This window comes from Eublepharis macularius, chromosome 5, assembly GCF_028583425.1.
Source record: "Eublepharis macularius isolate TG4126 chromosome 5, MPM_Emac_v1.0, whole genome shotgun sequence".
In the NCBI taxonomy this organism is placed as follows: domain Eukaryota; kingdom Metazoa; phylum Chordata; class Lepidosauria; order Squamata; family Eublepharidae; genus Eublepharis; species Eublepharis macularius.
Window position 1 is genome coordinate 157,632,192 of NC_072794.1, and position 14,055 is coordinate 157,646,246.

At 45.1% G+C, this 14,055-nt stretch overlaps 1 protein-coding gene across 1 annotated transcript in view; it reads left to right on the top strand.

The window, feature by feature from the left end:
• PHACTR3 (phosphatase and actin regulator 3) overlaps positions 1 to 14,055 on the top strand; it is a 316,486-nt gene that overhangs the window by 170,763 nt on the left and 131,668 nt on the right. Inside the window, exons 2-3 of the mRNA XM_054981101.1 lie at positions 2,244 to 2,405; positions 6,795 to 6,872. Of these exons, the coding sequence (XP_054837076.1) occupies positions 2,244 to 2,405; positions 6,795 to 6,872 (240 nt within the window). The remainder of the gene's footprint in view (positions 1 to 2,243; positions 2,406 to 6,794; positions 6,873 to 14,055) is intronic.

Below are 14,055 nucleotides of genomic sequence, written 5' to 3' on the forward strand. Positions count from 1 at the left end.
ACTTCTTATATTGCAAATCCATGTGGAGTAGCAGTTAGAGTGTTGAACTAGAATACCCAAATTTAATTCCCCACTCTGCCATGGATGTTTGTTGACCTTGGTCCAGTCACACACACTCTCTCTTTCCCTCCTTCTCTTTCTCCATCCCTCTTCCCCCACCCCCCAGCCTAACGTACCTCACAGAATAGTAGTTGTGAGAATAAAATGGAGAAGAATTATGTCGTCAGCCACTGTGAGGCCCCACTGGGGAGAAAGCCAGGAAATAAATAACTCTGTAGAATTTGCAGAAATTGAAAGCCTTGGGAAACCCACCCAGAACACGAGGGGAGGAAGTAGGGTTGCCAGCCTCCAGGTAGTGGCTGGAGATCTCCCGGAATTACAACTGGCCTCCAGGCCACAGAGATCAATTCACCTGGAGAAAATGGCTACTGGGAGGGGGGTGGACTCTATGGAATTATGCCATGCCAAGGTCTTTTCCGTCCCCAAACCCCACTTTCTCCATGTTTCACCCCCCCAGATCTCCAGGAATTTCCCAACTTGGAGCTGGCAACCCTAGGAGGAAGTGAGGGACAAGGGGTGAGAGATTTCTTTTTGCTGCAAATCCTCACAGTCCACTGTCTATTCTATAGCATTTATTTGTTTTTAAGAGAGCGTGTGTATTTATTCATCAGATGCCAACTCTGCTTTGAAACTCCCTTTAGGCAAAGTTCATTGACAGTTTCAGCCCAGGTCTTGTAATTTTATTCCACTTCATGCCGAATTTCTTCAGCAGCCCTTAGGCTTCCAAGAAGGTATCCACTGTAGCGAGACAGCTGGTTCTAGACAACATCTAGGGAGTCTAATGGGAGCAGAAATATTTCCAGAGCACAACTAAGGATGCTTCCAAAATTGTCCTTCAAATTTCTGAGTTCTAAATTATCTGATCTTGTTACTGAAACGGATCCTCGCATTAAGAATTCTCCATCCATTTGCTACAGCTTTTGATTCCTTCAGCTCATGTTCATTTTTATTTATTTATTATTGGTACCCCATTTTTCTTCCCAATGGAGAACCAAATTTGGTGACAGCATTTATTTCACCTCTTCCATTTTATCCTCACAACAACCCTATGAGGTAGGTTAGGCTGAGAGAGGGTGACAAACCCAAGGCAGAGTACAGATTTAAACTTGGTTCTCTGTATGTCCCCCCCTCTCCCAACATTACTGCGGATATAGAGATCAACAAAGCAGTGCAAATAAGAAATCAGAGGTTAAGTGCTTGGGTTATGAATCAGTACTCTACCGGTTCAAATCCTGCAACGGCCATGAACTCTGCAAGAGGTGTTGTAAGTCACTTCTCTCAGCTCAGCTCCTCAGCTGTGCTGTGGGGATAATAATAATAACACAGACTTTGTTCAGCGCTCTGAATGGAGCACTAATCTGTCTAGAAGAGTGGTATATAAACCCAGATTATTAAATCACTGTCCATACAATTGTATCAAGATTCTTTTTGTGCAGAGTGCCTATGCACATGAGTAAAACACTACACAAAAACAATAATGGTACACCACCAAAACGTCTTTCTAGTCTGCTGGTGGGAGGCAGATGACAGATACAGAAAAGCTTTAGCACCAGCATTAATGTTTTCTGTGACTGCCAGAAAGTCCAGAATCCCCCCTTCTTAAGAAAAAGAGTTCCCAGGACCCTATACGACATGGTGGGAGGGAAGAACCAGGGACTTACCTGGTGTAGTCTCATCATGCATCACTTCCAGGAAGTGATGTCATCATGCTGGCCATGGACATGCTCTTACGCTTTGCACAGGGTTAATTCTGGCTGTTTGGGGCATGACATTACTTTGGGAAGTGACATTGTCGTGCCCTGCTAGGAGCATGCACAGTGCTCGCTTTCTTGGGTTGCCTGTCAGTGGTGGGACATTTCTGGGGATTTGCCATCTCCCACCATTTGTCAGCAATCAGCTGGCAACGGGGCAAATCCCCTGTAGATTGCCTGCTACCAGCAGGCAATTGAGAAGCCTATTAAGAAATGTTACCATTCACATGGGCAATATTTTTTGCTTCTAGGAATTCCTCAACTATTTAGCTTGAATGAGAACCTTGAAACAAAACTTGAAACAAAACTTGAACTTGAAACAAAATCTCACCTTGTTTCCTGTAGCATGGAGACCAAACCTCCATTTATTTCAGCCTCTTCAATATTTTTTCTTTCTTTAAGTACTGGGCTTACTGGTCTTTTCCTTTCCAGAGGACATGGATCAGTCCCCTGCAGTGCGCTCCGAATATCTGGTCTCAGGGATTCGAACTCCTCCCGTCCGAAGAAACAGCAAGCTTGCAACATTGGGCAGGATCTTCAAACCATGGAAATGGAGGAAAAAGAAAAATGAGAAACTAAAGCAGACATCAGCAGGTAAGTGGGAGTAGCCTGTTTTCATCAAAAATCAATTTGTGAGAGAATGGAACAAAATTTTCTCGTGAAAAGTGCCCATCACTGATTGTATTTAGTATATCATAAGATATAAATAGGAGTGCACGTATTCTTCAATTTGCTGGGAAAGCAAAATCCATCTTCCTAAGAGGCTCAGCTTTTATTCTTTAAAATAAGATTCTAGTCCTGACGGTTGAACAGATACACATTAAAAAGTATAAGCGGTGCTGGATAAACAGGATCTCTATTTCTAGAGAAGGACTTCAGTGCCTTCTGTAGCTTCCTGCCCCTCCACATGACTTGAAAATATTATGCAAATTTTGGAAAATATGCACATATACGAAAGTTGCAGCATGTAGTTTTTCTCTGTGCAGAATTTTCTTTTAAAGTCTCTAATTATTCTCACTCGGGGCAACATTACAAACTAATTTTCATCAGGAGAATCTCTTCATGGGGTGGGTTTTTTCCTCCATGTGGTTTCAACAACTAGGTGGCATCCGCTTGTAAACATGGGACACGGTGTGCTTGGGGGGCTGGGCTGGTTCCAATTAGCTATATATGAAATGATGGCAGATTCTGGTTATTTCAGTGGCTATCTGCCAGCAAGCCTGTTCTTGCAATCAGTTCCTCCACCAAGACTGAGATTGCACCAAAAACGCCCCCCCCCCCAATATTTGTGAGATTTGCCCCAAAAATTCTTGTTAAAAATATATTGGTGTTACACAATGCCATGGATATTAGAGAGATGCAACCCAGAAGAGGGTTTGGCTGTTGTGATGGAATGTTTATCTTTCCCCTCTCTTGTTATGCAGGCAGTCAAGTACAGGCCAGTAACAGCCATACCTGGAAGTTAGATACCCCATGGCCCATAACCCAAGCTAGTATGGTTGAGATATATTTTTTTGTGTTCACAAAGTTTTAAGTTTTTGCACACCTATACCTTTATGGCCCTGACCTGGATAGCCCAAGCTAGCCCCATCTCATCAGAAGCTAAGCAGGGTCAGCTCTGGTTCGCACTTGGATGGGAGACCACCAAGGAAGTTTAGGGTAGCTATGTAGAGGCAGGCAATGGCAAACCAACACGGAATGTCTCGTGCCTTGAAAACCCTACGGGGTCAGCTGTGACATGGCAGCATTTCCACCATATCCTTATGCCAAGAGAAACTGGACCTGCTACATTTCTGCAAATAGACCACTCTTAAAGGCAGAGAAGCTGGTCTGTCTAGCAATCCAAGTTGCTGGTACTGCCCCAAGCCTTGCAGAGGATCCTTTGTAGCTGCTGTGGCAACATTTTAGATTTGCTTAGCTGTTTTTTTAAAAAAAAATACCGAAAAATATCCCACATGAAAGTTATCTTTACATCTTGCTTTTTAAAAATCCCAGCAATCCTCCAAAGTAAAGGAAGGACAAACATCTAAATAAATAAGAGAGGAATAACTTGTCTGGAACAGAGTTTCAGTTCAGGAAGGAGGAGATTTCATTAACTGGGGCAGGTCAATTCAAAATTGTCAGCTACGAGCAAAGCCACTGTGGAATATTTTTAAAGATTAAATTGCAAAGAGCAACAAACTACCCTTTGTATTTTAAGGGCATTCATGAGACTTTTATTTAGCACTCTGTAATATCCAAAACTGGCATCAGGGGTCTGCAAGGTAGATTGCCTGGTAACACCGCTGGCCTGGCACAGGGCATACCACTAACTAGAGATGCTTCATCCCTCTACTTCCAGCAGGAAAGAGAGGTCACCTGGTGGGGAGCCCTGAAGTCTCAGGATCCCTGGTTCAATTGCCCATTTCATGCTGGGAAAGATGCCACAAGGAAACTACCCTTTCACATTTTTTTCCAGGGCTTTTTTTCTGGGAAAAGAGGTGGTGGAACTCAGTGGGTTCCCCTTGGAGAAAATGGCCACATGGCTGGTGGCCCCTCCCCCTGATCTCCAGACAGAGGGGAGTTTAGATTGCCCTCCATGCTGCAGCAGCGCGGAGGGCAATCTGAACTCCCCTCTGTCTGGAGATCAGGGGGCGGGGCCACCAGCCATGTGACCATTTTCAAGAGGTTCCGGAACTCTGTCCCACCGCATTCCCCCTGAAAAAAAGCCCTGCTCTTTCCAGCACTGATGGCAGGATTGGTGCATGGCCCACCTGTCCCAAACAGCTGCTTGGGTACCAAATCTGCAGGTGGCGACATGAGAGGAGGTGATGAGCGTGGCAAGTGTCTGCCATCCCTGCCCACGCCACTGCCACCCTGAGTCCAAGGTGGGCTGCAAAACAGCTGCCTCTGGAGCTCACTTTTGACCTGATGGGGTGGCACAGGATACAGGTGCAAAACAACGTGAGCCAACAGAGTTTAAAAGAGCATGAAAAAATCCTGCTCCGCTCTCTGCTTCCAGGCAGGTGTGTGCGTTTGAACACATCAGGGGAACAGTTTGCTTGGGAGGGGAGGCATGGGGGCATCTTGCCCACCCGCCCCCAGACCTAGAGCTGGCCTTGGTAACTTGCAAACACCGGACAATCAACCCTTTCCTCCTTAGTTAAAGGGATTTGTTTGTTCTGAATGCCTACCTAATACATAGGCTCAGCAAATTCTTTCTAATAATGGAGACTTGCCGTGGAGAAGCAGGGGAAAAACAATTCCGGGAGTAATACAATCAAAAGGCAATTGTATACTTATTTCACAAATTTATCAATGTGCAAAGTGCAAAAGCGCATAAATCAATGTTATAATTACAATAAATAATGCAATAAATATACAATAAATAGTTACAAAATCCGACAGTCCATATGTGCAGTCATTTTTGGAGAAGCAGGGAGCTGGTCTGAAATACAGATGTTTCAAAGGGCTAATCACAGGCTGTGATTAGGGGGTTTTGGGTTCCCATTGGGTTCCCTGAATGCCTTCCCTGCTTGTTCCCCCCTTTTGCAGGGTAGACATCTGATTTTTTTCTTCCCTGCTACAGCTTGTCTCTTGCCCCTAAAAAAGCAGAAGCTTAGAAATCCTTGCAAGCAGCTTGGGATTAATCAGGCATTTATGGCGTGGCTGCTTGATAAGCTATGAACCAAACTGAGATTTCCCACCTCCAGTTTGTTCCTTCTTGACCTTCTCTGAGCAAGACTTGTTGCTCCCTCCCATCTGATGCCATTATTTTTTGCTTCGTTTTAAAATTAGCGAGCTCACGCTGACATTATGGGACAAGACAAAAGGGAGCCACTCTGGCTGGTGCATTTTAATCAAATGCTAATATTGTCAATTTTTTCCCTTAAACATTCCTGGAAGGAAAAAACATTTGTTCTGCTAAAGAGACACCCAGAGACCCTAAAACCCAGCACCACAAAATAATAATTGCCTTAAGAGGTGAGCACAAAAATTCACCAAGTCCAGCATGCTTTATCCAACCACCAAGCCCGGTGGCTTGAGAAACTCACAATCAGGCCATCACAGGATCCTCCACCCCCATTTCGTATTTCGGTTCGTGCCCATCTCTACTACCTACCCATCTCCTGCCCTTTGATACCAGAGTTGTCGTGAAAATCATTGGCAGAAAAATTGGAGATCACTTCTCAGAACCTTCAGGAATCCACAAGATGTGTCAAGCTCACTTTCACTCGCTCCTGATAGGATGACTGGGGAAGAACTTCGGCATCAGTTTGCCACCCAGAAGTCTAAACCACGGCACACATTCATCCAATAGAAACTGGCCACTCCTGCATTCCATGAATCACCTAAGAAGTCCCAGTGATAAACTTCCTCAGTTCCCCGGTAACAAAGGATAGATATGGAGCTGGGTTCCAATCCAAATACATCTCACCTTTGTGTATAAGTTTTGGAGGCGGTACTAAGGAACTTGTAAAAATGGCAAGAATTTAAGTTACAGTCAAGCCTTTCCAAGGGATGGGTAAAGAGATGGGGGTTATATTTGAAGGCAGAAGCACGGTCTTAATGGAGGCACATTCCTGTAGGCAGTGTGGCATAATGAAGGCCTGGATTTGCATTGGTGAGACCTGAGTTCAAATCCCTTCTGCTCCTTGAAGCTCACTGGATGACTTTAGGATAGCCACCACTGTTCAACTTAACCTATCCAGATAAAGATGAGTTAACCCTATGTATGCCATCCTGAGCTCCATGGAGGAAGGGCAGAGTGCCGGTATGACGAATAAGTAATACAGTTTGACCAATGGGAGGGGGGGGGAATCTCACAGCCCTTCACTCCTCATCTCTTATACCTCACATTTGTGTCATATTTTAAGATGGCTGTCATGCTCCCATTTTCGTTTGCCACCAAAGCTTCTTTGTGATGTTCATTTCCATGCGCTGTCAGCTCTGATGTTCCATGTTGACCATGCTCACCCCCACCCCACCCCACCCTTTTTGCAGTGTTAGAGAAGAAGACAGCTGCCAGGCAAGGTCGGGACGAGCTAATTAAGAAAGGCCTTCTGGAAATTATGGAACAAGGCAAGTGAAAAACCATCTTCGTGTTTTATTCCTCTAGTCCTCTCTAGAAGAACCTGGAAGCCGTTAATAACAAGCAGGCAGCAAGGGGCCAGTTCAGGGAGGTAACTCAGCACCCAGGGCGAATGATAAATGAGTCCAGTCTTCTCTTTTCTTTTGGTGAACGGACTAAAATACAGGATGGATTCAATTCCAGTGAAATCCACCCCAGGACTGTAAAAGGATACAAGGAGCCTCCTCTTTCAACCACCTTTTGGATCCCCCCTTTTCTTTCTGACACAATTTGCAACTGTCCTTCCTTTTTTGTACACACAACAGAGTACACGTGCATACACGTGCATACACGCACAACAGAATACACATGCGTACACATGTATCCAGATCCAGATCCTGATCACTCATACCAATGAGTGGGAGTGTTTCACAGCCATTCCACTTCTCTACTTTGCACGTTGCTGGCATTTTAATCTTCACCACAGCTGCAGGGGGGGGGAGCCTCCATCCCACCTGTTCTGAGGCTTTTTAAATGAGCCAAGAATATGCACTACAGTGTAGTGCATGATGCTTTTTAAAAAGAGAAATGCTAACCCAAGCATGGCACAAATTCCAATGCAGATGAGGTTCAGCCCTAGAACCTACTTAGTCTTGTGGTTAATCCTGCACTTGCTCAAGAATTTAAGAACTGGGTAGGGCAACTCTGTTGTGTTTACTGTTTATGATCTTGAATATTTCTCAGCCAGTGGTTCTTCCCGCTGGCCCTTTCCCATTGTTGACATTAGCATAGCTTGTATAGGGCTTCTAGACTCCATCCGGCATATAGAGCCTAGAAGATGCTAACAGTATACCTACGCATGTGTCATCTTACGATATATTGTGTTTTTGACAAGACAGCATGAGTGTGGTGCTTTAGCAAGCTGGCCATTAAATGAGTGGGCCTAGATTCTGAGATGAATGGCAATCTCCAATGATAAAACAATAAAAAAGAACCTATCTAGAGACATTTGGTAAATTCGTTCTGATTATCAGCTTGAAATGTAAGCTCAGTTTTGTGTAGCCAGTTGAGGAAAAGACCCAAACAGGACAAATTGTCTTGTTTCAGAGCGTCGGGCTGAGCTGCAGTTGCTCATGTATCAGCACATTGATTTGTATTCTTCTGGGTCAGGAGTCTAGTAAAGATTTGGTTTTGGCAATGTGCCAGCTTTTAATTTTTGTTCTTTAGAACACAAGTTCTTAAGCCACATAGTTGTGAAGTGAAAATACATATAAGCACTGGTTTGCAAAGGCTTAGGAGAAGAAGTACATCTTTCCAGCGTGGTTCTGAAGGTCAAAGATCTTTCCCCGTCTACCTTCTCATTCCAACTACTTCCCCTTCATGATTTTTTAAAAAAAGAAATGGAACTATAACCTTTATGTTCAACGCAATTGCTTCTTTGTCTCTTCTGCAAAAATTTTTTAAACATTTACTTAGTGATAAAAAGCTACATAAGCAGTTACGTTTGCCCTAGCAAGATATGTAGCTAGATTAGAGTTTATTAAAGGGCTCGAACACGGTTTGAACACAAGGAATTCTGAAGACGAGGGAAGTTAGAATGGGAAGTAGGGGCAAGGAGAGATGTCAGGATCTGACAGGCTTAAATCCAGTTTCTCATCCCCACCCCTTCTCAGCAAGGATTATGGAGCAGGAGTCATCCCACTGCCCTATGCCCAGGGGCGGCGGGCCTATTGAGGCCAGGTAGGCGGTGGCCGCAGGCGCGGGGTGCTGGAGGGAGCGCCGGAGGAGGTGCGGCACGCGGGAGCGTGCGCCACAAAGCACCAGCCTCCTATCCCTCCCACCCCGCGCCGCTGCTGCCGCCAGCACAAGCCCCCGGCCAGGCGCAGACACCGCGGGCAGGCATCTGCGGTGGCACAGGCAACCGAGCGAGAGAGCTCAGAGGCCGCCCACCGCAGCAATCAGGCCGGCGGCGGCGCGTGCGCTCCCGTGATGATGTCACGTGTGACGTCATCACGCAGGCTGGTGTGCGCGCGCGCACGTGCACGCAGGGGCACCCGGCCAGCCGGCCGGTCGCGAGCGTGGTAAACCCTTGCGCCACTCCTGCCTATGCCGATCCTGAAATCAAAGAAAAATGCTAAAACGAATCCGGAATGGAAACAAGCGCAGCATTCCGTTTGTTTGTATCTCCGTCTCCTTTTACCAATGCCCCACAAATCACAGCAGAAAAACATTCCTGCTTCTTCAGTCAAGCCAGGGTAGCATAGCGGTGTAGGACAGCGGTCCCCAACCTTTTTGGCACCAGGGACTGGTTTTGTGGAAGACAATTTTTCCACAGACTGGGGAGGAAGGTTTCGGAAAGATACAATTGTGCACTTTATTTCTATTATTACATAATAATATATAATGAAATAATTATACAACTCACCACAATGCAGAATCAGTGGGAGCCCTGAGTTTGTTTTCCTGCAACTAGACAGTCCCGTCTGGGGGTGATAGATGACCACCTCCCTTGCCTGCTCCCTGGAGTCAGCTCTGCACTCACCCGCCACTCACCTCCTGTGCGGCCCGGTTGCTAACAGGCCACGGACTGGTACCGGTCTATGGACCAGGGGTTGGGGACCCCTGGTGTAGGATCTGAGAGACGCAGCATCTCTATAGATGAGACATCTTACAGGAGGATGCTGATTTGTTAATTTCTCCTTCCCCCTTCTCCTCCCTGAAGGCTATGTTAATTTCACCTCCAGGTTGGGGGCGACAAAAAAGAAATGAACAAACCCTCTGAGGAGCCGTCTCCTGGCTCTTTGTAGAGAGGTAAAAGTGATGAAGCCTTCTGCTCTGTCTCCTACGTTTTCCGGCTAACATTGCGTCTCTCTTCACTCGAGCATCCTCGTGTAAGGGACTCCCAGGTTCCAATTCCTAAACAAAGCTTGTTTGCTTATTTGTTTGTTTATAGTCCTCCTTCCTCACTGAGACTCAAGGCAGAATATATAGTATGAGATTAGGAACCAACAAGGTTGAGTGCCAAGAAAATATAAAATATAAAAGAAATACAATTATCACACAATGCAAAAATGATTCAAGACCAGAGAACAAAGTTAAAAACCTAGATTCCTAGTACTATCAGTTGCACAGAATCACAACATTGTTGGCACATATAAAAGAACCAAGTCACAAAATTGATTGCACATGTACAGAGTCCAAATGCATTTTGACCCTCTGGGCCTTCCTCAGTGGTCTATATTTGTTAATACAGACACATAAAAATTATGACTCATAAATATAAAATGTCACTGGTTCAGGTAGTTTAAATATGGAACATTTATAGCCTCCAATATAAGTCACTTGTTTTTAATATCTATTTTAGGTGGCCTCACTCCACAGAAGTGGTGCTCAACTGGCATTCTGTCCTGAGCCAGAGTTGCATTCCAAGTGTGTGTTCTTGTGCTAGTCAGTGTGCAATAAACAATGTCACAGGACATATAAATGCAAATTTGTAAAGATGTAACATCAGCAAAAATCCAATATGGAGTAAAAGAAATGCTAAAACAGAGCATAAGCAATTCCAAGACTGACATATTAAACAACATAGATCTACCCAGTAGGATCATACTTCAAGCAAAAGATAGTACATAGTAGCACAAAGCGATTGTACATAGGAGCACATAGTAGTGAAGTCTATGATCCCTATTAGAGATGGGCACGAACCAAAATACGAACCAAAGTTCATCACAAACCAGGCTGGTTTTCGGTTCGCGAATCGGCAGTTTGTTGGAGCTCATTTTGGATGAACTGTGACGAACTGCTATGATTTTTAGAGTGGTTTGTATGGTTCATTTTTCGGTTCGTCACTGCAGACAGCTGGTACCGATCAATCTGTTACCTAGGCAATGGCGGGGGGATGGGCTTTCCATAGACATTCTGCAGCCCTGGAAGTGACAAACCGATGAACCAAATCGGTTCGTGAACCAGGCAAGTTCATGGCGGTTTGTGGTTTGTGAAATGCAATGAACCACGAACTGCAACAAACAGCCATTTTCCCAGTTCGTGCTCACCTCTAGTCCCTACCTCTTTAGCAGAGCATCTCTTTGAGACCACCTCCTTACAGTACAGCCCTCCTATCTGAGTAAAAAAGCCCTCTTGAATAATTCAGTTTTGCATTGTTTGCAGAAAGCAGGAGAGTGTGGGCTTTCCTGACCTCTTCTTTGGGTACAACCACAGAGAAAGCACGTGTATGGGCAACTGTTGAGTACGCCCATGTGCCGGGGGGCACCTGCAGGAGGCCTTGCTGGGCGCTCTTGGATCATGTCCTCTTTCGTTCACAACATCTCACAGGGTTGTTGTGAAGATAAAATGAGATAAAATGAGGGAACCATGTCGTATGCTTGGAGGTTGGGTGGAATAAAATTGTACTACAGAGATTAATCTGCAGTTCCACAGAGAGCTGCCATTTGTCTGGAGCCTTTGTGTCCTACTCTTCATCTAAGAAAATCAGAGCCATGTACATGGTTTTGGCCTCTCTGTTGATGTGATGCTCTTATGTATCATTCTATAAAGATGCTTTTTAAGCCTCGGTTTACTGGTGCCCATGCATGGTGGTAAAACATCAGACTAAGAAGAATCTTGATGCTATCTTCAGTTCAATTACATCCATGGCATTTTTTTTTTTGCAATTCATTTTCAGCACACCCCCACATGCAACAGTAGTCTGCATGTGTGGGAGATAGAAATGATCTGTGATGGCACTCACAGCTGTGACCAGCCACAGCGCATGGCCTTTTGTATCACGAACAAAGGAAGATTCCTGCTGAATAAATTCTGCTTTGGAAAGAAGGGCAGTGTAATTTGGGACTGCAAGATCTAGGGAGAGATTTGGAGAAAGATAGCTTGGAAAGCCCTTCTCTGTGACTCGCCTTTGATTTGGATGGCGTTTCTTTGGCACAGCAAAGAAAATTAAAAGGAAGAGTGCAGAATAAGGAGGAATTGGAGATGGATTTATCCTTAAGAGCTGGGTGGGAAGAAAAGAGGCTCCCTTCTGCATTTGGATGAGCCCTAGGATTTCCGAGTCCAGGTTGTGAAATTCCTGGAGATTTGGGGGGTGAAGTCTGGAGAGGGCAGGGTTTATGGAGGGGAGGGAACTCAGCAGGGTAGAGTTCAACTATCAAAGCAGCCATTTTCTCCAGGGCCACTGAACTCTGTGGCCTGGAGATCAGCTGAAATTCCAGGACACCTCCAGGCCGAACCTGGAGGTTGACAGCCCTACCCAAAGGGATGGAGCAAGAAGGGTGTATTAATTTTTTTTTAAGATGCAGAAAGTAGGTGGAGATTCATTCATTCACTGGGCTGCATAAATCCCTCTAAGAACAATTCTTAGTATACTGAAATTAAAGTACACTTTAACTGCATGAGGCACATTTAAGCACAGGTAAGCCTGGTCAATGGAAGATGCAAACGTGATTTACACATTCACCTGGTCTTGGATTGGTGTAGCAGTAGCAGGAGCTCATAGTTATTTTTGTTTGTTGGTTTATTCCCTACCTTTCTGCCCTCATTAAGTCCACCAAAGTGGCTATCTTCTCTACCAGGCAAATAAAAACCTTTTCTATGAAGTGAATGTTCTGTACAGATACCCAATTGCATAGCACATAATTTTTAAAACCTGCTTCCTTTGCTTGAGATGGGTAGGGCTGAGAGAGCTCTGAGAGAGTTGTGACTGACCCAAGGTCACCGAACTAGTTTCAAGTGGAGGGGTGGGGAATCAAACCCGGCTCTCCAGATTAGAGTCTTACCACTCTTAACCACTACATCAAACTGGCTCTCAACTAGTCCTAGAATTGATTATGTTCTGTTTCAGCAATTCTTCAACCCCATATTGGATCCTTTTTAATGTTATGTCTTTGTAAACTTGTATTCATTTACCCTATGACATGGTTTATGGAAATGTCCTTGACACTGTATGGAAATGCCTGCCCGTATCCTTGCTACTGATTGTTCTAGTCTCACACTATGCAATCCGCCTTGAGTCTCAGTGAGAAAGGCGGACTATAAATGACATAAACAAACAAACAAACTACCAACTGTGTGCGAAAGGCAGATGGAGTTTCCCCCCATTCTTCTCTATTGCTGCAGCTCTTTACAGACCATGAAGGATCATTCTTGGGATTGCAGGATCCATTCAAAGGAATGAACATGAGGATCAATGGGCTGGAGTGACGAAGGGCATAGGTATGAAATTGCTGTGCTCTATGCCGGGAGGAGCCATGCTTATGGATGAGCACCCAGCCCCGTGGCACAGAGTGGTAAGCTGCAGTACTGCAGCCCAAGCTCTGCTCACGACCTGAGTTCGATCCTGGCGGAAGCCAGGTTCAAGTAGCCAGCTCAAGGTTGACTCAGCCTTCCATCCTTCTGAGGTTGGTAAAATGAGTACCCAGTTTCCTGAGGAAGGCAGTGGCAAACCACCCCGTAACAAAAAGTCTGCCAAGAAAACGTCGTGATGTGATGTCCCCACTATGGGTCAGTAATGACTCGGTGCTTGCACAGGGGACTACCTTTACCCTTACCTTATTTATAAAATTTATACCCCACCTTTCTGTCCTCATCAGGACCACCAAGGCAGCTAAAAGGTTAAAAACGTATAGAATAAAAACACTCGCCATCCGACCCCATAGCACACTTCTTTTCAGACTTCTGCAATGCATGTCTTACTGTATTGGTTTTTTGAATGTCTCAGTTGTTGATTTACTTATACTGTGTTATCCACCTGGAGTCTCAGTGAGAAAGGTGGACTACAAGCGAACGAACGAACGAACGAACGAACGAACGAACGAACGAACGAACGAACGAACGAACGAACGAACGAACGAACAAACAAACAAACAAAAACAAACAAACAAACAAACAAACAAACAAACAAACAAACAAAATATCTTAGAAACATAGAGCTGGAAGGGATACCAAGGGTCATCTAGTCCAACTCCCTGCACAATGCAGGAAGTTCACAGATATCCCCCTCCCTCACCTCCCCCAGTGACCCCTGCTCTATGCCCAGGGGAAGGCAAAATGCCTCCAGAATCCCTGGCCAATCTAGCCTGCAGAAAAATTCCTTCCTGACTCCAAAGTGGCGATCAGCATTAACTGGGCATGTAAGAAAGGGCCGTGAGAGCCTAGGAGCAGTTCATCCCTTCCTGCCCTCCCTCT